The 23075-nt window shown below is 38.1% G+C and overlaps 1 protein-coding gene across 1 annotated transcript in view; it reads right to left on the bottom strand.

Annotated features, from left to right (window-relative positions):
- Window positions 1–23075, bottom strand: part of LOC121387293 (transmembrane channel-like protein 3) — a 51454-nt gene that overhangs the window by 17364 nt on the left and 11015 nt on the right. The window contains exons 2-15 of the mRNA XM_041518315.1: window positions 19500–19658; window positions 17568–17643; window positions 15846–15927; window positions 12463–12569; window positions 11240–11338; window positions 10445–10584; window positions 9585–9732; window positions 9095–9138; window positions 7799–7961; window positions 5921–6030; window positions 4262–4371; window positions 3362–3399; window positions 2442–2654; window positions 936–1064 (exon numbers count right to left, since the gene is read on the bottom strand). Of these exons, the coding sequence (XP_041374249.1) occupies window positions 936–1064; window positions 2442–2654; window positions 3362–3399; window positions 4262–4371; window positions 5921–6030; window positions 7799–7961; window positions 9095–9138; window positions 9585–9732; window positions 10445–10584; window positions 11240–11338; window positions 12463–12569; window positions 15846–15927; window positions 17568–17643; window positions 19500–19658 (1618 nt within the window). The remainder of the gene's footprint in view (window positions 1–935; window positions 1065–2441; window positions 2655–3361; window positions 3400–4261; window positions 4372–5920; window positions 6031–7798; window positions 7962–9094; window positions 9139–9584; window positions 9733–10444; window positions 10585–11239; window positions 11339–12462; window positions 12570–15845; window positions 15928–17567; window positions 17644–19499; window positions 19659–23075) is intronic.

The following is a 23075-nucleotide window of genomic DNA, read 5'->3' as shown; positions in this document are numbered from 1 at the left end:
GATTTGAATAACAGCTCATTCATTGCAAGTACAATTATTAATATTTCAATGGATTAAAACAAATCAGTTACTAATGTTTCATTTGAATAACAACAGTTCATTTACTTTATCTAAAAACAAAGAACAATTACTAGTGAAAAATTTGATTACTGATGTCTGTGACTGAAACATTTTTAGGGCCGTACCGTGATCAAAATCTTAGCGGGGGGTGGGGGTGGGGTGGGATACTACTTTTTATAAACAAATGAAACACTATACAAATTAAACCTTGAGATGTGTATGATATTTTCTGGAGAACAAAAAAGAAGAAAAAAAGAGATTCTCAGGGGGACAAGTGACCCTGACCCCCCCCCCCCCCACCTCCCCCCCCCGGAGGGTACGGCCCTGATGTTTTATTGCATATAATATATAAAAGGATTGCACACAAGTTCTTCAACTTACGAACTCGTCTTCTAATTACAAATATCTTAACAATGTTTGTAATTAGGAGAAAGAAAGAAAGAAATGTTTTATTTAACGACGCACTCAACACATTTTATTTACGATTATATGGCGTCAGACATATGGTTAAGGCCCACACAGATTTTTAGAGGAAACCCGCTATCGCCACTACATGGGCTACTCTTTCCAATTAGCAGGAAGGGATCTTTTATTTGCGCTTCCCACAAAGCAGGATAGCACAAACCATGGCCTTTGTTGAACCAGTTATGGATCACTGGTCCGTGCAAGTGGTTTACACCTACCCATTGAGCCCTGCGGAGCACTCACTTAGGGTTTGGAGTTGGTATCTGGATTAAAAAGCCTCGTAAATTGGTCAAGTGATGTTTCACTGGAATTATAAATACAGTTCAATTACTTGTTTTAAGTCTGGACAATATTCAGTTATGTAAACAAATATATTAAATACAATTATAATTTTTAAAAATCCGACTTACAAACTTCTTCTCCATGTCCCAGCAGCAGAGGTTGTTGCAGTATCTGATGAAGACGCTGCGGATGAGGTCGATGATGATGATCTGGCCGACGACGAATATCGTGTCCATGATGGTCAGCTTCCATACCTCCTGAAAGAACCAACACAGGCGGACGTCTGGCTTTCAACAACGTAGTGGCAAACATAATCCTAAACATTCAGATTTCTCAATGTTCTTATTAAAAGCAAATGTCTTGATATGCCAAGTCCTAAATGGTGTAAGAATATCAAACCATCTCTCTCTCTCTCTCTCTCTCTCTCTCTCTCTCTCTCTCTCTCTCTCTCTCTCTCTCTCTCTCTCTCTCTCTCTCTCTCTCCATCTTTCTCTATCTTATCTTATCTATGTATCTATCTCTCTCTATCTCTCTATCTTATCTATCTTTCTTTCTTTCTTTCTTTCTTTCTTTCTTTCTTCTTCTCTCTCTATCTCTTTCTCGTCTATTCTCTTTCTCTCTCTCTCTATTCTCTCTCTCTCTCTCTCTCTCTCTCTCTCTCTCTCTCTCTCTCTCTCTCTCTCTCTCTCTCTCAAACACACATTATCTCTCAAACACATATACTCTTTCACATACTGTCTCTCATTTTGTCTTTGTCCCACAACCCATCTCTTGTACATTCATGCTGTAGTATACTAGTATACTATCCTCTGATTTAGAGAATAGAAGACAATAAGGATCGACTTACGGGTGAGTAGGGGAGGCAAATGAGAGGACGGATGGTCAGATGCTGGGGTTGATGGAATGATGGATGAATGGATGAACGTTTACACAGGGGTGAAATGATTGATGGATTTGAGAAGATGGATGTTTGGATGAACGGATGGATAAGATGGACTTGTGTGGGTGGATGCGTGATTTTGTGCATGGAAAGAAGGATGAGTAAATTTGATTGGGTGGGTAATTCTGTAGTTGAGTGGACGTGTAAATGGATTGTGTATATGTTTGTAGGTTACATGTAGATAGTTAATAGGTTGGTAGGTTATTTGAAGGCACGTGTTCAGGTTGATAAATAGAGAATAATACATGAATGGCCGTTAGATACCATTTATGTCACAACGAGTTGTTTTAAAATGTATCTAAAAAGGGAAAGTGAGTTTAATATGTTTTTAAACAACGAGTTGTGAGATAAATGGTATCTAACGGACACGAATGTATTATTATATTTCTTACATATCCGCAAAAACTAGATTCAAAGCAAATTTTAACATCTTTTTCGACTAAAAGTTATTTACAACCCTTTGTACTTGTAGCTGACTTACGTGCCAGGTTAACTATACGTCACAGTGTAATTGATTCAACCGTGCTGCTTTTTTTATTGGACATATGACATTGGTGACCTGGTCATCACCTAGGAGCAGCCAGTCGCATGTCTTGAAATTGTTAACACACGTGTGTAAACAACAATGTGTTATCAAAAATAACACATGGTGTTCTCACCAGCGGGTGGGTAAGAATTAAAATTATTCACTAACTTGGCCGATCATGGTTTCCCAGCATAGTTCCGTTGGGTAAGTTGTACAGTTCTGCGTCACGTTCTCAGGCGTCACAGAAGGGTCGACCGCTGTGTAGGCAGCCGGCGCAACAGTAGTTATTGCAAGCGAGGCCGGTGAAACAGTCGAAAGTGAAATCGAGGCTGAGCACGTTACATTCATGGTAGCGTTCATTTGTCTGGCTATTTCGACTTTCTGCGAATCGAAATATTATGATCGATTAACATAATTATATTTATTGCATTTAAACCTATAAAGTCCCCTCTATAATACAATATTGACAACAAAAACTAAATATCGGTTATATTGACGATTTCAGCTTTAATATGGATGGTCTAGTTTAGTTAAATATAAACGTATACTCCAGATTTCAGCTTTAATGGGATGGTCCCTTTTAGTTCAAAATATTTCGTTAACTCCAGATTTCCCCTTTAATGTGGATGGTCTTCTTTTTAGTTAAATTATAAACGTATTCTCCAGATTTCAGCCTTAATGTGGATGGTATTTTAGTTAAATATAAACTCTATCCCTCCCCCTCCGTCAGCTTTAATATCATCTCTTCCCCTATTTTAGTTAAATCTAAACGTATACTCCAGATTTCAGCTTACCCTGTTCCATTCCATATTCTAAATGGTTAAATAATATTACTAAAACTGAACATTTCAGCCATTAAAGTGAAGGTCTTTTCTCTTTGTTTAAATAATAATACTCATCACGTTCCTTTTTTCAGCTTTAAAGTGATCGTCTCTGTTGTAAACAGCTAAATAATAATACTAAAACAGAACCTTTCATTTTTTAAAGTTAATCGTCTCGTTGTAAATAGCTAAATAATAAAACTGTACTCGAGATTTCAGGTTTAAAGTTGATCGTCTGTTGGAAACCCTTCCCCAATAACAACGTACTCGAGGTCTTTCAGGTCCCCACTCCCCTTCCCCTCCCCCTATTTAAATATCAGCTTAAATTAATTAAGCTATGTTCGACTCTTCAGCTTTTAAAGGGACATTACTCCCATTTTCCTGCACATTTTCCGGATGTTTATCGGCCATAACAAAGACTTTTTCTACCGATTTGTAATTACAATCACAATGCGTCCTACTACATTAAAAAAACATTAGTGGGCCCTATCCCCCTATCAAACGTGTTTCCTGATCGTTTTTAATATTTGTACTAGGTTAACTTTAATTTATTTCCTAAACATATGTTTTTTTACGTCCGTACGAAATTATTTAAATTCGGACCAAATCCAGGTTTTGAGCTTCTTAAAAACCTTAAGACTCCCCCTTGAAAATACATTGTCCTACCTCAATACCCTTTTTTGATAAATTCTAAACTCCTTCTCCCCCCTATTTTAATATTAAGTTTATCGTAAGTTTATTCTTTCGAAATATTTTTTTTTTCCCCTCCAAAAATATTTCCTTACAATCCCCCCCCAAATTCAGACTTTTTCCCACCCCCTCTTAAAGTTGATGGTTTTTGTAATTCTTCTTTAATAAAAACTATACTCTAAAAATGTTCAGCTTCATTCTATATGGTCTATTGTAAACGGCTAATTAAGGCCCTTATCCCCCGACATTTCAGCTTCCCTCTTCTCTGGTCCTATTGTAAATAGCTAATTAATAAAAAATATACTCCCAGTCCAGCTTTTTCTGTAAGTTGCTGGTCTATGGTAAATACCCTCTAAAGAAATAACATATCCTCAAAATTCCAGCTTTTAAAGTCGATCCGTCTTTTTAATTTGTTAAATGATTGTGTTCAAATACTTATTTATTCCCATGGTATCCTCAATCCCCCCTTTCGAGAACCCTGAATAATTTCCAGGTACGGCCCGGTTCCCCCTTTCAAAGTCTTCTCCCCTTCCCTATCCAAGTCTTTCCGAGCTCGCTTGTCCCAGGCCCCACTTTCAGCTGAAAAACTCAGGTAGCAACCAGTTGAGCAAATTTAAGGCAAAAAATATTCTGAAAAACGAAGAAACAATAAAAAAAAAGGTTACATTTTTGAGTACCCAATTTTGTTTTTACTCGGGCCCCCCCCCAATACAGAGATCCTGCTGATACTCCAATTATAATAATATCCTCATGATATCGCAATCGATATTTTTTGCACAGTCCCTAAGTGTTATGGTCCTTGGCAACCAAATATTCTATGAGGAGACGTATATAAATAATTATGTAAATAGATGTTGCCAACTTTTAATAAAGCACAAGGTCTTTAACCATAACCCCTTATCCTCCCAGTGCATTCCCCCGTTTTGCTTATGAAAAACATATAGGCATGGTCCTCTCTCCCCCCGGACCGTTAGCCCAAACAGCTAAAGCTTTCTCCCACACCTACCAACTAACTGAGTAGGCGTTGAAAACGACAGTTAACACACATTCCCTCTCCACCATACCTCCTCTCTCTCCTTTCTTACCTTTTCCCTTCTCCCCTCTTGGCTGATTCCTCTCCCTCTCTAGCCCCTCTTCTCCCCTCTCTTTCCCGCTCTCTCTCTCCTCTCTCTCATCCCTCTATCTCTTCGCTCCTCTCCCTCTCTCGATCGCTCTTTCTTTCCCTCGCTCTCTCTCATTCTCTAGCCCTCTCTCTCTTCTCCTCTCTCCCTCTATCCACCATATCATCATCACTCTCTCCCTTCTCTCTCTCGCTCTTTCCTTTTCTCTCTCCCTCTCCTCTCTCTCTCTCTCTCCTCTCTCTCTATCTCTCTCTCTCTCTCTTCACACCCACACACCCACCCCCACACACACTGGCACTGTCTCTCTCCCTGTTTCTCTGTCTTTTTTGTCTTTTTTCTCTATCTCCTATCTCTTACCTCACACTCTCATACTCGCTCTCTCCCCGCTCTCTCTCTCTCTTCCTCTCTCTCCTCTCTCTCTCTCTCTCTCCTCTCTCTCTCTCTCTCTCTCACCACAACTCTCTTCTCTCTCAAACACCTCTCTCTCTCTCTCTCCTCTCCTCTCTCGCTCTCTCTCTCTCTCTCACACCACACATTTGTCACACACACACCCCACACACTACCTCACTGTCTCTCTCCCTGTTTCTCTGTCCTTTTTTGTCTTTTTTTCTCTATCTCTCCCTCATCTTACTCTCACACTCTCATACTTCGCTCTCTCCCGCTCCTCTCTCTCTCTCTCTCTTTCTCTCTCTCTCTCTCTCTCTTTCCTCTCTTCTCTCGCTCTCTCTCACACAAACACTCTCTCTCTCACATACACACACACACACACTCTCTCTCTCTCTCTCTCTCTCTCTCTCTCTCTCTCTCTCTCTCTCTCTCTCTCTCGCTCTCTCTCTCTCACACAACACACACACACAATCTGCTTCCCCCTCTCCCTCTCTCTATGGTGTGCATACGTATGTGCGAATGTGTATGTGTGTGGGGGGGGGGGGGTGCATGTGTGCGTGTGTGCGTGTGTGTATGCGTTTATGTTTGCTTGTCTGTATGTGTTTGTCCTATGTGCTGTTGAATTTACCTTGCTAGTTGAAGACGTAGGTTGGTTCTCGGGTGATATTTCTCCATCAGAGATATTAAGTCGGAGATGTTGGGGAACAGTGTGGAGATGAGCGTCATTATTATGGTCAGCTGAAACGATAATGTTACAGCGAATATTAGAAGAAAGGAATGTTGTCCAACACAACGACAACACCTATGTTAAATTCCCAGTTATTGGGGAAAAAAGCCATGTTTGTTAAAGCACATTGTTTAGTCGGTGTGTATTAGCAACAAAAACGAATGATAAATGATACATCAGCACATTGTTTAATTGGCGACTTTTACAAAAGGAAGGATGAGAAATTGTGTCTTTAAGTCTTTTAGGAGATAAACAAAAGTTAAAGTTTTTGTTTAACACCACCAGTAGAGCACATTGATTTATTAATCGTTAGCTATTGGATGTTGCACATTTGCTAATTTTGACAAAGTCTTGGAGAGGAAACCCGCTGCATTTTTTCCATTAGTACCATAGGATCTTTTATATGCACCATCTCACAGAAAAGATAGAACATAACACGACCTTTGATATACCAGTCGGGTTGTACCGGCTGGAAAAAAAAATAACTCAATGTGTCCACCGACGGGAATTGATCCGAGACCAATCGCGCATCCAGCGAGTGCTTTACCACTGGTCTACGTCCCGTCCCCTCTTATAGAAGACACATTTAGCCTTAACTCATTGAGAAGGATGCATCATTGATCTTTAACTTACTGACAACGATGGGACATTAAGCCCTTAACTCATTGAGAAGGATGCATCATTGATCTTTAACTTACTGACAACGATGGGACATTAAGCCCTTAACTCACTGAGAAAGATGAGGCATTGGGCCTTTAACTCATTAAGAAAGATGAGGCATTGAGCCTTTAACTCATTAAGAAAGTTGAGGCACTGAGCCTTTTAACTCATTGAGAAATATGAGACTTTGATCCTTAACTCGCTGAGAAATATGAGATATTGAGAATTTAACTAATTAAGAAAGCTGAGACATTGAGCCTTTAACTCATGGAGAAAGCTGAGAAAATAACTCACAGATAAAGATGAGACATTGGGGTCTTTAATTTTCTAAGAAGGATGAGGCATTGAACCTTTAACTCATTGAGAAATGAGACATTTATCCTTAACTCACTGAGAAATATGAGACATTGAACCTTTAACTCATTAAGGAAGCTGATACATTGAGCCTTTAACTTATTAAGAAAGATGAGACATTGAGACTTTAACTCATTGAGAAAGATGAGACATTGAGCCTTCAACTCATTAAGAAAGATGAGACATTGAGCATTTAACTTATTAAGAAAGATGAGACATTGAGCCTTTAACTCATTAAGAAAGATGAGACATTGAACCTTTAACTCATTAAGAAAGATGAGACATTAAGCCTTTAACTTATTAATAAAGATGATACATTGAACCTTTAACTCATTAAGAAAGATGGGACATTAAGCCTTTAACTCATTGAGAAAGATGAGACATTGAGCCTTTAACTTATTAAGAAAGCTGATACATTGAGCCTTTAACTTATTAAGAAAGATGGGACATTAAGCCTTTAACTCATTGAGAAAGATGAGACATTGAGCCTTTAACTTATTAAGAAAGCTGATACATTGAGCCTTTAACTTATTAAGAAAGATGGGACATTAAGCCTTTAACTTATTAAGAAAGATGAGACACTGAGCCTTTAACTCATTAAGAAAGATGAGACATTGAGCATTTAACTCATTAAGAAAGATGAGACATTGAGCATTTAACTCACTGAGAAATATGAGGCATTGAGCCTTTAACTCATTAAGAAAGATGAGGCATTGAGCCTTTAAATCACATAGAAGGATGAAGATATGAACTCTAAACACCCACCTCGTTTTCTGCCCAGAATCCTGCGTCATAGTTAGGATCCCTGAGTTTCTGCTCCTCCATCTTCCTCGACCTGCCGACAAACACCTGGATGATGTAGGTGCTCAGCGCTAGCAGGATCAGCACGAGAACGTTGGCGAGCACTCTCAGGAAGATGAGCAACTTCCTGAAATTAGAGCAAATGACCAGCATCACAGGGGCGGTCCTTGACGCCCTGGGTGCTGGAGGTGCGCATCCTCTCCAAACTTCAAAATATACGGACATAAGATTAGTAGGTACAGGCTTCGGACTCAGTGGGTAGGTGTACGACCACTACACCCCCTTCTTTCTCACTAACCACTAACAACTAATCCACTGTCCTGGACAGACAACCCAGATAGCTGAGGTGTGTGCCCACGGCAGCATGCTTGAACCTTAATTGGATATAAGCACGAAAATAAATTGAAATGAAAATGAAACGTAGAAAATCAAGGATTAATGGATCAATATAATTAATTTCCTTTTAGTTGGGGACACAGAAAATGTTGATCCGCAGAAGTTTTTGAAGATTGCCTTCGTCGGAGTGCTAGAAGCGCACACCCCTACCTAGAAAATGTTTGCAAGCAGGTGCATTATGATTATATTGAGCATTTATAACACAGGGCCATTGAAGATGTGGCGAGGGAATACCTATGCATTTGCCCCTTAATCCTCCACCATTTATGGGTAACCTGTATGACATTTTTGGCTGAAGTTTCTAAAACATGCAGTCACGCCGTTCCGTCAATATTGTGGAATATTTCATGGAATGTATTCTGACAAATATTTCTTTGAAAATCAAGCAAAAGTGAATGGTGTTGAGCAACCTCAATAATCTCTTGAACCGCGTTGAATTACAAGGGATCTAGTAATCAAGGTTCACGATACAAGGGATCTAGTAATCAAGGTTCACGATACATGGGATCTAGTAATCAAGGTTCACGATACAAGGGATCTAGTAATCAAGGTTCACGATACATGGGATCTAGTAATCAAGGTTCACGATACAAGGGATCTAGTAATCAAGGTTCACGATACAAGGGATCTAGTAATCAAGGTTCACGATACAAGGGATCTAGTAATCAAGGTTCACGATACATGGGATCTAGTAATCAAGGTTCACGATACAAGGGATCTAGTAATCAAGGTTCACGATACAAGGGATCTAGTAATCAAGGTTCACGATACAAGGGATCTAGTAATCAAGGTTCAGGATACAAGGGATCTAGTAATCAAGGTTCACTATACATGGGATCTTCATTTTACCATCACGTGACACACCTGTTTTCTTCTTTTTTCTTCTCCTGCTCTTCTAATATTGCTTCCTGAAAATTTAAAATAAAGGCTAAAAGGTTTGTTTTCTTTAACGTCACCACTAGAGCACACTGGCTAATATGTCAACGGCCACTGGATAGCAAACATTTGATAATTTAGACACCAAGGGATTTTTATATGGACCTTTCCATAGACAGAACAACACAGCTTGAATGTACAAGAGATGGGTTGTGGGACAAAGACAAAATGAGAGACAGTATGTGAAAGAGTATATGTATTTGAGAGAGAGAGAGAGAGAGACAGATAAAGAAACACAGAGAAAGACACAGGGAGAGAGAAACACACAGAGAGACACAGAGAGAGAGAAAGAGAGAGAGGAGAAAAAGAGAGAGAGAGAGAGAGAGAGAGAGAGAGAGAGAGAGAGAGAGAGAGAGAGAGAGAGAGAGAGAGAGAGAGAGAGAGAGAGAGATTAGAATCCCTGTGGTAGATGACTAACTCTGAACGTCGTGACTAACGACGCGTGTTTGGTCGTCGCTGTCTCCTTGTTTCCGATCATGTAGTCCCAGTCGGTGAAGAGTTTCCACGAGAAGGTAAAATTTTCATCCTTTGTTGACATCCGGCTTTGGCGGGAGTTTCCAGCCATCCTGCATTTGAAAATACCAGTATAAAATCACAGCACGTGATTGACCGTTACAGACCGTAAGCCAATCATTCAAAAGTTTATTAACTTATAAAGTTGATAATAAAATTGTAAAAACCAAATATTGAATAAAAACAAATATTGTGTAATTGAAAAGGTGTATTGAAACTTGAATTAGAACAATTTCTAAATAAAACTTTCTTTTGTATTTATGCAAAAAATACTTGAAGATGCTTCGAATACCTTGTCCCATGTATTGAGAATGCTGTTTGGGTTTGATCAATTCTTACTAGTTCTGACAGCTGGTATGCGAAAAGGCCATGCTATTTGATATCCTGTGTGTAAGGTAAACATCTGTAAAAGAGCCTTTACTGCTAATTGTGAATTACCAAAATCGATATATGTCAAGTCAAATTTAGTAAAAATAATAACCCTTCTGTATAGAAATTAATAAATAAAAACAATATTTCACAAGTATAAAAAAGTTTGTTTTGTTTAATTGATTAATTAACCATCGGCTATTGGATGTCAAACATTTGATAATTCTGACTCGTAGTCATCAGAGGAATCCCTCTAATGTAGCAACGGATCTTTTATATGCACTTTCCCACAGACAGGAAAGCACATACCACGGCCTTTGTCCATTTATGGTGCATTGGTTGGAACGAGAAACAAGTATAAAAAGTAGAACTTGCTCCTTTAAATACTATACTTACGTTTTGAGCACGACAATGAAACTGAAGGCGAAAGCGGCCAGGGAAGATAACAGATAGGCAAGTGGTTGACGGTAGCCAGTCCCTATGATGTGTTCGTTGCCGTAGTAACCGTAGAACACAACAGAATACTTTAGAATGCCCTGGATAAATTAGAATAATACTAACAATTATTATTATAACTAATTTCATTTTATTTGCATTTTTTAATGTATAAAACATGGAAGCAACGTCTCTAAGAATCTATTTTAAATGATATTTATTTATGTAAGCGATATGATGTAGTCAGGAAAAATATAACATATTTCATTTAAAGCAAACAATAAACTTCAATTCATCCATAATGGGTGTAAGAGACAAGGTTGAAGGATCAGACCACTTCCAAACTCTTGTAAATTTCTAGGGTATTTTCTTTTTTTCGCGCAAAGCTCTGGAATTGCAGAGTGGTCATGTTTTGGTTCATGGTCAAATTATTACGTCACAATTTTAATATGGCGGCCATATTCGACGGGGGAAAAAAGAAAGCTAAGACTTTCCAGACAGGGAGTCTATGTGTTTTGTTAAGCTTAATGGTTGTAGTAGACCAACCTGGATTGTACGAACAATATAAACTAGGAAATAAAATGAAGTTTGAACTATTACGAACATTATGCTGACCAGAAAGACGCTGAATACACAGCCATTGATGTTCTAAACAAAGAAATGAATTAGTATTTAATATGAAATTTGATTAATTAAAAAGTCTTATTTAGTCTGAAACATTCTACAATGGCAGAAGATTAGATCAGTATAGTTAACCTCAGCGTTCCACAGAGTTTTAAGATCGGCACTAGTTTCTGCTTCGTCATCCGGGACCTTCTTTCTGTCTGTACTTCCGTACGGCTGTCCTACGATCAGCTGAAATAATGAATAACACTGAATAGAAGAAATTATATACAGGCGCGGATCTAGGGTATGGTGGTGGTGGTGGTGGTGCGTGTTTATGTGTATGTGTGTGTGTATGTGTGTGCGTGTGTATATGTATGTGTGTGTGTGTGTGTGCGTGCGTGCGTGTATGTGTGTGTATATGTGTGTGTATGTATGTGTGTGTGCGTGCGTGCGTGCGTGTTTGTGTGTATGTGTGTGTGTGTGTGTGTGTGTGTGTGTGTGTGTGTGTGTGTGACTCCCATCCCCCTGAATTTTAAAGTGCTCCAAAGAACCCAATTGTTAGCAAATTGGTGCAATTAAACTATTAAAAGACTATCGGGAATATTTGGTAATTCTGACACGTCGTCATCAGAGGAAACCCAATATAAAAAAATTCCATTAGCAGCAAGTGATCTTTTACATGCACGTTCCCTACAGACAGGAAAACACATACCACGGACGTTTTCCAGTTGTGATGCTCTGGTTGGAACGAGAAAACCCCCAATCAGTTGAATGGATCCACCGAGGTGGTTCGATCCTGCGACGCAAACATTTCAGGCGACAGCGCGACTGACTGAGTTAAATCCCGCCCCTTTAAGAATTAAATATTCGTCATAAAATATACAAGCTCATTATAAAAACGACCCCTTTTAAAACTGGTTAACAGGTGCTGCGAGACTGAGTAACTTACTAAACCACGGGGTGCATGGGGGATTGCGAGGACACAGACCGACCGACAGACAGACAGACAGGCAGACAAATTCTTTATTTACATCAATAAAAGAACACAAGCCACTCATATGGAGTTACGAGAGACTTTAGAACTATTAAAAGACTATCGGGAATATTTAACATTATTAAATGACTGCGTGGGCGGGTGCTAGGGCGCTATATGTGACTTACGAGAGACTTTAGAACTATTAAAAGACTATCGGGAATATTTAACATTATTAAATGACTGCGTGGGCGGGTGCTAGGGCGCTATATGTGACTTACGAGAGACTTTAGAACTATTAAAAGACTATCGGGAATATTTAACATTATTAAATGACTGCGTGGGCGGGTGCTAGGGTGTTATATGTGAGAAGAGGGTGGATTAAGGAGCACGTTATAACCTCTGGGATGATAACAAAACAGACTGGAATCAGGGTCAACCAGATGTTTATCCAGATCAACCACCTCAGGAAGACGAAGTAGGACGCCACCACCGAGCCGAAATGACCTGCAATTAAATACGTACATTTAAAATGTCGTCCTGTTTGGTGCTGTTAATCCACCGTAATACATTTAGCAAGTCGCCATACTTTGCTTTTAAAGTCAAAAACATACAGGTTTTTTTTTTTTAAGATGCCACACTTTTTTAAAGTCATCATACTTTTCACGGTACATTTGTGTTTTTAAAACGCATCAAACTTTGTTTGTAAAGTCCCTATACTATTTAAACTCAACATATTCTATTTAACAGGCGTGCGCTACAACAGCTTGCTCTGAATGTGCACGTTAAGCCCTATGACCTGACCTGATCTATTAAAAAATGTATCATAATTAGTAAAATCTCCATATTTTCTCTCTAAAGTAACCATACTTTTGAAACCTATCATACTTTATATCTATAGTCACCATACCTAAAGTAACCATACTTTTGAAACCTATCATACTTTATATCTATAGTCACCATACCTAAAGTAACCATAATTTGTTTTAAAGTCACCAAACGTTCTTTTTTACAGTCACCAAACGCATTGTATAGTTACTGTTTTACAATCACCATACGTTGATTTTTTACAATCACCATACGCATTGTATAGTCACTGTTTTACAATCACCATACGTTGTTTTTACAATCACCATACGCATTGTATAGTTACTGTTTTACAATCACCATACGTTGTTTTTACAATCACCATACGTTGATTTTTTACAATCACCATACGCATTGTATAGTCACTGTTTTACAATCACCATACGTTGTTTTTTACAATCACCATACGCATTGTATAGTTACTGTTTTACAATCACCATACGTTGTTTTTACAATCACCATACGTTGTTTTTACAATCACCATACGTTGTTTTAACAAGCACCATACGCATTGTATAGTTACTGTTTTACAATCACCATACGTTGTTTTTACAAGCACCATACGCACTGTATAGTTACTGTTTTACAATCACCATACGTTGTTTTTTACAAGCACCATACGCATTGTATAGTTACTGTTTTACAATCACCATACGTTGTTTTTTACAATCACCATACGCATTGTATAGTTACTGTTTTACAATCACCATACGTTGTTTTTTTACAATCACCATACGCATTGTATAGTTACTGTTTTACAATCACCATACGTTGTTTTTTTACAAGCACCATACGCATTGTATAGTTACTGTTTTACAATCACCATACGTTGTTTTTACAATCACCATACGCACTGTATAGTTACTGTTTTACAATCACCATACGTTGTTTTTTACAAGCACCATACGCATTGTATAGTTACTGTTTTACAATCACCATACGTTGTTTTTTACAAGCACCATACGCATTGTATAGTTACTGTTTTACAATCACCATACGTTGTTTTTTTACAATCACCATACGCACTGTATAGTTACTGTTTTACAATCACCATACGTTGTTTTTTACAAGCACCATACGCATTGTATAGTTACTGTTTTACAATCACCATACGTTGTTTTTTTACAATCACCATACGCATTGTATAGTTACTGTTTTACAATCACCATACGTTGTTTTTACAATCAGCATACGTTGTTTTTACAAGCACCATACGCATTGTATAGTTACTGTTTTACAATCACCATACGTTGTTTTTTACAAGCACCATACGCATTGTATAGTTACTGTTTTACAATCACCATACGTTAGCACACTTTATCAGTTCTTTTAAGTGAATTAACTATTTATCACACAACAATATCTAGTCCATCAGAATTACTTCATATATATATATATATATATATATATATATATATATATATATATATATACACACACTTTTTTTTTGGTACTGACAAGTGCATGGCAAATTGCTTGCATGGTAAAATATTAATATATTTACGTCAGGGACTGTTAGATGCAATGCAAAACTTTTGTACTGATTGTTATGTAAAGAAAGAAAGCGGGCATTGATCACTGTTGGTTATAAAACGCAATGCGTATAGTCGCGTACTCACGGGATGATTTGTAACAACGATCTCATAGAGGAAACTAATGTATTATGTAAAGCTTGGTTTCTATAGAATCGTTTCAAGACGCAGGTCGACGCAGAACGTCACAGATTCATGCAGACTTGCGCAGAAGATGTCCTGGGCTCGTGCTTATAATTTTGTTTTATATAAATCCAGATTCAATCTCTAATTACGTCACACACATACAATTTGTATGGTGTTGTCATGGCATTAGTGTTTCAGACTCAATTAGAGTCTCGAGTCCAGACTCTAAACAGTTTATAAGCTCCAGGCCAGGTTAAATACGTATGGTGCTAACGGCTTTCTTCCTGTAGTGTGTGTAGTAGTGATTAATATGTCAAATATTTGTTATCAGCGAACTCGAAAATTATTAATGTAATGGTATTTGGCGTCAATCATAGGGTTATTGTTGTATTAGAGTGGGAATCTTTGCCTAGCTGGTGGTAGGTAGGCAGCAATTCCGTGTTTTCGCTACAGAGTTATCTCTGGCTGAGAGAGCGACCATAACCGTCCATATGTCCGTCTAGCTATCGAACGACAGAGTACTCGGACTAAGGCTAGTAGGTACTGGGTTCCCATCCCAGTACCGGTTCTAACCCAGAACAAGTTTAAGGACTGAATGGGTCGGTGTAAAGCTACTATGCTGACTTCTCTCTCACTAACCACTAAACCACTGTTTGGATATAAGTATGAAAACACCTATAAATGAATAAATGAAAGTCTAATATTTTATTTCTCAAATACTAATCGATCGCTTTTGAAAGAACATGACAATGAATATTCGTAGCCTTTACTGCGATTTAGGTATTTATACAATTCCAGTAAAGAATCGTTCCCGAAAGTCGCGTCATAATAACGCGTCCTTAATATATTAAAAATAACATTCTGAAATATTCATCAGTTATTTACGGCACCTGGAGGCGAAACAAAGCGACTGTGTAAATTATTAAGAACATGTGGATCGGTTACAGAATCGTTACTGAAAGTCGCGTCATAATAACGCGTCCTTAGTATATTAAAAATAACATTTTTAAATATCCATCATTCATTTACGGCACCTGGAGGCGAAACAAAGCGGCTGTGTGAAAGATTACAAACAAGTGGATCGGGTAGAGAATCGTTACTGAAAGTCGCGTCATAATAACGCGTCCTTAGTATATTAAAAATAACATTTTGAAATATCCATCATTTATTTACGGCTCCTGGAGGCGAAACAATGCGGCTGTGTGAATGATGAGAAAGATGTGGATCGGCAAACATCATCAGTCAACAAAAAACTCACTCTCGATTCGTTTGATAGTCATTTCCCAGGGCACTAGCATGCTTATAAAATTGTCCATGCTTCGTTTCAGTTGACGAAAAGCCTGTGAAAAAAAAATCAGTGTTTAGTTGAAAAGTTATAGGTGCAAGTGTAATATGATATATAAATACACATTAATTGATCCTACATATTAATATTATCTTTTCACAATTAACTCGCGAATATTGAAATTGTCATATGTTGCCAATGGGTGTAAACAGTGGTTTCCTCGAGAATCATTGCCGAAATATATATTATTATAAAGTACATAGTAAATATTCATCGCGTATTCGTTATAACAGAAACCATTTCTTTGTCACTATGGAGACGCAATTCAAATTCAAACTGTGACGTCACGTGTTAACGTCACGTGTTAACTTGCCGGTGCCGTTATTGGATTTTGAATTCATGTAAATGTATAAATTAGTAGTAAATGGAATTTAATTAATTAAAATTTGTGTGGTCATATAATTCAGGGAATACGTTTTACATTTCAGAAGAAGAATTTTTTATTTTTTTTGGTCTTTATATAACTTTGACACAGCTGTTTTAATTGTAGGTGATAAAAAAACGTAATCCATAGAACAGACATAATTATAATTAAACATCTCATACAAAACTGATTATATAATAATATACAGTAGCTTGTGCCAGCGATTTACACATACTGATTTGACGTACACATTTGTACACCGCGGGTGGGCAAGTAGGTCGTTTGAGGTTGTTTCGATTCTGCTCTTCAGCGATATGCTGTTGAGCGAGGTAAAACGCCAAAGTTTTTTACTCGATGACTGACAAACATCTTGTTGGCACTGTATGGTCGTCGTTGTCCGATCATCCATCGGTATGAATTGTTATAATATATGTTAAGATCTTTCATTTTTTCCTGCGTAAATTTCACCCATAATGCACCCGCGTACAAATTACTATAAATAGTTGTGTTTTAACAGATTCTGAACAGTTTGCAAATCAGTGCAACAACATGTTTGCATGTACAATAATAATGATAATGTCTTTTAATGTCTTTATCGTCTTTCATGTTTTTGCATATAATATGATCTAGATATTATAGTAAATTTCAGTACATCACCACACAAATATATCGAAGGCACATTCATCAACTTCAGAGTTTCTGGCTTAATACACATACATACAGTTTTTATTGTATTATATATAATATCATAATCTACTGCAATATATATATATATATATATATATATATATATATGGGAAAGTATAGAGGGGAAATGTAGAGGAAAATAAAGAGAGAGAGAGAGAGAGAGAGAGAGAGAGAGAGAGAGAGAGAGAGAGAGAGAGAGAGAGAGAGAGAGAGAGAGAGAGAGAGAGAGAGAGAGAGAGAGAGAGAGAGAGAGAGAGAGAGTATATGGGAAAGTATAGAGGGGAAATGTAGAGGAAAATAAAGAGAGAGAGAGAGACAGAGAGAGACAGAGATAGATATAGACAGACAGACAGAGAGAGAGTGCGAGAGAGAGCGAGAGAGAGAGAGAGAGAGAGAGAGAGAGAGAGAGAGAGAGAGAGAGAGAGAGACAGAGATAGATATAGACAGACAGAGAGAGAGAGAGAGAGAGAGAGAGAGAGAGAGAGAGAGAGAGAGAGAGAGAGAGAGAGAGATTATGTAAGCAACTGTATACCCATCCCATTACATCATTTCATGTTAGTGGGCGAGGCTAGACTGGTACAAACCTGCATTCCTCTTTGTTGGTAACCTTTCCCACGTGACAAACGTACTTCGTGGTTTTCCACATAAGCACGCGCCAAACTGAAAGAAAGAAGAAAAAACCCACAAACATTATTTGCCATAATCTGTTGTTTTTTATTAAGTTTTATTTGCTTTTTTTTTTCTTTTTCTTGACACAGTAACTCAGTCATTTATATATTTTATTGGTATCGTTTATTAATATGATTTTAAAAGTACCTTAGTTAATAGTGAACTCAGGCAGAATATTTCAAAATCATTTCGAGTACTTGACTGAATGGTATTTCTGTGTTAGACTTGGTTTCTTGATTGCAAAAGTAATTGTTGAAGAGAGTTCGTATGGAATTTATTTCTGATTTTATAATCTAATCACCTACAAGGTTGTCAAACCTTACACAACCCGATATTTTCAAATGTTATCTATGGCAGTGCTCCTGAATGCAGTAGTGTTATGAATTGTCACACACCCTGATGATTCAGGATAAATTTCTAAAATAACCTTACCATAACCCGGTACCATTAAATTGTGGGACCCGCCAAGCGATCATATCAAGACGCTGCCTTCAGCTTCTGACGACATCATGGCAACCAAAGACACTGCCTAATATTAATGTTCTAATCCAGAAGCTGTTACGACCGCCCTCCACTTAACGATTATCGAAGTGATCGTGCGATGGGTAATACCATTGCTTGGGGACAGACTATTTTGGTTCATCACAACTATAACAGGGGCCTAATTCACTAAACTCTCGCAACTTTGCGATCTCGCAGTGCAATGCTAAAAGATTTGCAAAGAGGATGCTTTGTTGTCTAGCACAGCCTAAGAGACCTTTGTGAATTAGGCCCCTGATCCTTACAACATGCGATAATTTCGGAATTCCAAAGTGGAATCCTGCGGTCGAATAAACCGCTTGCCGTGGGATCATAGCAAGTAGTGATGGATATTGCCTAAATGTTCGTAATGCAATGTGTTGCAATACAGTAACCTGAATTGTGATATGTACCACGAAATATTTCGAAGACCAATTCTTAATTATGACAATTTACAAAGTGCTCTAATCTCATGTACCTTTTGTATAACTTAATAAAATGATACACCAGTCAATCAAGATTTGTCCCGAACAAGTGAAGCTATTGTTTCTTTTCTTAAACTGGTAGATTTTGTTTGAAATATAATACGTTTGACTAACACACGTACAAGATATATAAGCGCGATATACCGATACGCTAGAAAAACATCGCGATACGTATTGCTCAAAATTGATATAGCGGTATACCGGTAATATCGCACATCTCCATTGGCAAGTATTGTTTGCTGTCATGGCTTAATTACACCGTCCAGGTCTTTAGATTCCACCGTTTCGTGCGATTATTTCATCGCATAATGTATGTCTGCCAAACGATGAGGAATCTATCACACGATCGCTAAGTTGAGGCGGCCATAAGTTTCAACAAATCTACTAGCTCGAGTACTGTGACAGTAGAGGGCTAGACGGACATTTGGACAGATATTCAGATAACTGTCCAAATGTCCGTCTAGCCCTCTACAGTCAGAGTACTCGGGCTACAAAACTAACAAACAATATTTGTTCATTTCAACTTATTTTCATGATTATATCCAATTAAGATTCAAGCGCGCTGTCCTGGGCACCCATCTCGGCAATCTAGGCTGTCTGTCCAGGACAGAAGATTTGTTGTTAGTTATCAGTGAGAGAGAAGCAGAATCTGATGTAGTAGTCTTACACCTACGATACGTTAAACCTAGCTCCGAGTTGGAGTCGGTACCGGGCTGCCAACCCAGTATCTACCAGCCTTATACCCGATGGCTTAACCACGACACCACCGAGGCGGGTAGAGGACTATACACCTATGAATCATTAAAACTCGCTCCGAGTGGGAGCCGGTATCAGGTTACTGACCGTAGTATTTTGAGTTTTTTGCTCATGCGCCACGGCTGGAACTTGACGCTGTCGATGAGCTCCTTCTGCTCCTGGATGTTTTCCAAGATATCCTCCTCCGTCTGGTCGGACGCTTCCTCCCGGTCATACACCTGCATCAACTCATCGTCGTCATTCTCCCTGAAATCAAACACAAACATCCATTGGACTCTGCCTTCAACACAAGTACTTGTTTTTGTAAAAAACAAATAATAATTTAAAAACATAATATAATATAATATATATATATATATATATATATATATATATATATATATATATATATATATATATATATATATATATATATATATATATATATATATATATATATCCATTTATAGAGCATACAACTGGATTTCCTCTGAAAACCTTTGGTTTTGCTTCATGGGATCAGTCATGAACTTATGATAACATCATTTGGACTTCTTTGTTCAGTTCTCGTCCCAGCCAGTGCTTCACAACTGGTGTAACAAAGGCCGTGGTATGTACTGTCCTGTCTGTGGGATAGTGCATATAAAGATCCCTTACTGCTAATTGGAAAGAGTAGCCCATGAAGTGGCGACGGCGGGTTTCTTCTCTCAATATATGTATGGTCCTTAACCATATGTCTGACGCCATATAACCGTAAATAAAATGTGTTGAGTGTGTCGTTAAATAAAACATTTCCTTCCTTCTTTGTTCAGAGACAGTTTTTGAGGAGCGGGACATAGTCCAGTGGTAAAGCTCTCGGTGGACATATTGGGCGGTTTCTTGTTCCAGCCAATACACCACGACTGGTAAACCAAAAGCCGTGCTATGTGCTCTAATGTCTTTGGGATAGTGCATACACAAGATCCCTTGTTACTAACGGGAAAATAATGTAGTGGGTTTCCTATCCAAGACTAATGTCAAAATTACCAATGTTTGATATCTAATAGCCAATGATCAATAAAACAATCTGCTCTAGTAGTGTCGTTAAACAAAACAAACTTTAACTATCTTCAACACAAGTACAATTTTCAAATGTTTTTATCCCGTTATAGCTGGTACAACTGGGTTTCCTCTGGATGCTGTTTTTCAAAATTAGAAATGGTATTAGCTTTGCTTCATAGTATCAGTCGTGATGTCGTCAAAACGACACTTTGACTGCTTTATGCAGAGATACGGTTTTTTTAAAAACAATTATGATAACGATTTTGCCGTTCATATTTATGCCCGGAACATAGCATTAATGGAATATGACCGGTTATAGATCTCTCCCACCACTAGAGAACACGGATTTATCAATCATCGGTTATTGGATGTCAAACATTTGGTTATTTTGACATACAGTCTTAGAGAGGAACTCCGCTACATTTTTCCATTAGTAGCAAGGGGTCTTTTATATGCACCATCCCACAGACAGGATAACACACACCACAGCCTTTGATATACCAGTCGTGGTGCTCTGGCTCTAACCATAAGTAGCCCAATGGGCCTACCGACGGGGATCGATCCCTAACCGACCGCGCATCAGGCGGATAGTTTACCACTGGGCTACGTCCCGCCCCTGGTAACAACAATAAACAACAGTATTTCTGTGCACAGTTTAGAAAACAATCAGCTCAGAAATAACTAAATTGTAGTAAACTCCACAGTAGGAATAAAGGTGTTACCTGTGCTTACCAGTGTCTAAGGTATCTATCTAACCGTAGAACACTCTATGCCAGTATTACTATCGGGTGGGGTGTGGGTCAGTGTTAAAGTGCTCAGGTGCTGAGGTGCGGTGGGTCAATACCCGTCGTAGGATCGATCGCCCTCTGTAGAATCGGGTTTTCCACATCCCAACCAGTGCCACACGGCTGTTACCCAAAGGCCGTGGTATGTATGGTCCTGTCTGTTGCAAAGTTCATATAAAAGATCCCTTGCTACTTTCAGAGTAGGAGTAACCTATGTGGCGGCAAATAACCACAACCATGTGAAAGATCGAATAGCCGCAGTGTAAACAATGGCTGAGGTGTCATTATACAAACATTCTTTTCCTTTTCTGTGAAGATTACGTATTAGAAATAGTATAGAAGTACCCTTGTTATCCACATGGAGAAAACACTATAATATTTTTCCCCACCTTCAGACCCCCCCCCCCCCCCCCCCCCTTTACTTTAGACTAGGTACGGCCCTGTATACCTCTCTTCGAGCGGGTTGCCGGAGCCCATGTTAAAGGAGCCGGATCGGTTCAGTGATCTCTTTGAGGCTCGACGACGCATGCGCCGGCTTTGACGCTTTCCTGACGACGGGGACCTGTTATTCACACGAGTCGACATGACGGCTCTTCTGTTAGTGGTTTCCTCCTTTAGTTTTCTTTCTTTCTTTCTGTTTTTCTCTCTTTATTGGTTTCGTTCATTATTTCTTTCTCTTTTTATTATTATTTTTTCTATCTGTTTTCCCTGTCTTTTTCTGTTTACGTTTATCCTTCTATTGGTTAACAAACGACTCTGTTAGTATTCTGTTGTAAAATTATATACATTCCATAAGTTTGAAAAATGTCCACTCGTATCGACATGTCGAGAAATGGCTGATTTCTTCATTCCGTATGGCCGTTTCTTATTGTCGGTGCACAGTGTGCTTTTTTCAGGTTATATTGATAAATCCACCTCCCAGTTCGCTTTAGTTTCCTTTAAAATCCATGTCGAAAATTAAATGGTTAATAGATTTATTCCGTATGGATATCCCTGTCTGTCATTGTTTAATACTTTTTCTCTCACTTTTTGCTAATAATTTCATATCACATATATGGGTGGGGTTTTTTTCCATTAGAACGTATGATATGAAAAATAAAATTGTACAATTTATCTCTTCATTTTGTATTAACTTTCCTTTTTCCATTTTTGATTTTGGCATATCTCTTCGATGGATGTCACAATTCGTATAATAGAATCATTAATTTTCTAGAATAAATGCGTCTTCATGATTGTAACACGATTCATATTACGTCGTCATAACGTATATTCCCGAAGTATCCCGAGGATTCCTATCAAATTAAACCAAACTTCACCACCAATGTAACGGTTTATGTGATATATCTTCCTTATACAGAACGGTCCGTGTAATGCCGCTGTAAAACGTGATTTGGTGATGTCTATCGATACCAGTGTGCATTTAGTTCGTTTGCATGAATTACCTGTGTATACAAACTCTTTTTTTTTTAGTCAACTGATTGCATTGTTGCGCACGAATACGCTTGCTGATTTACACAATTGCTCGATTCAGCGATGGAGAAAATTAACCTTACCACCTGTAATCAATCCATCAATCCAATTCAGTTTAATATTATATAATAATTTAATTATTATTTTCATTTTTTTAAACAAAAGTTAATTTCAAAGACAGGTTTTCGTTACCTGGATATTTATATTTGTTTATTTATGCATAGGCATTCATTTAGGCCAGCACCGATTTGTGAGCAGGTATTACAGCACACAGCGATATCGAAACCAAGTCAATATTTACTCAACAACTGTTCATATTGATTTAAGGCCCTCTCATTCATCGCTTTGTTCTTCATATTGACTGCACTTCATTAACAATGAAAACGCT

Source organism: Gigantopelta aegis, chromosome 13 (genome assembly GCF_016097555.1).
Source record: "Gigantopelta aegis isolate Gae_Host chromosome 13, Gae_host_genome, whole genome shotgun sequence".
Taxonomy (NCBI): Eukaryota; Metazoa; Mollusca; class Gastropoda; order Neomphalida; family Peltospiridae; genus Gigantopelta; species Gigantopelta aegis.
The sequence above is the reverse complement of the archived record's forward strand: the minus strand, read 5'-3'. Positions and strand labels throughout refer to the sequence as shown.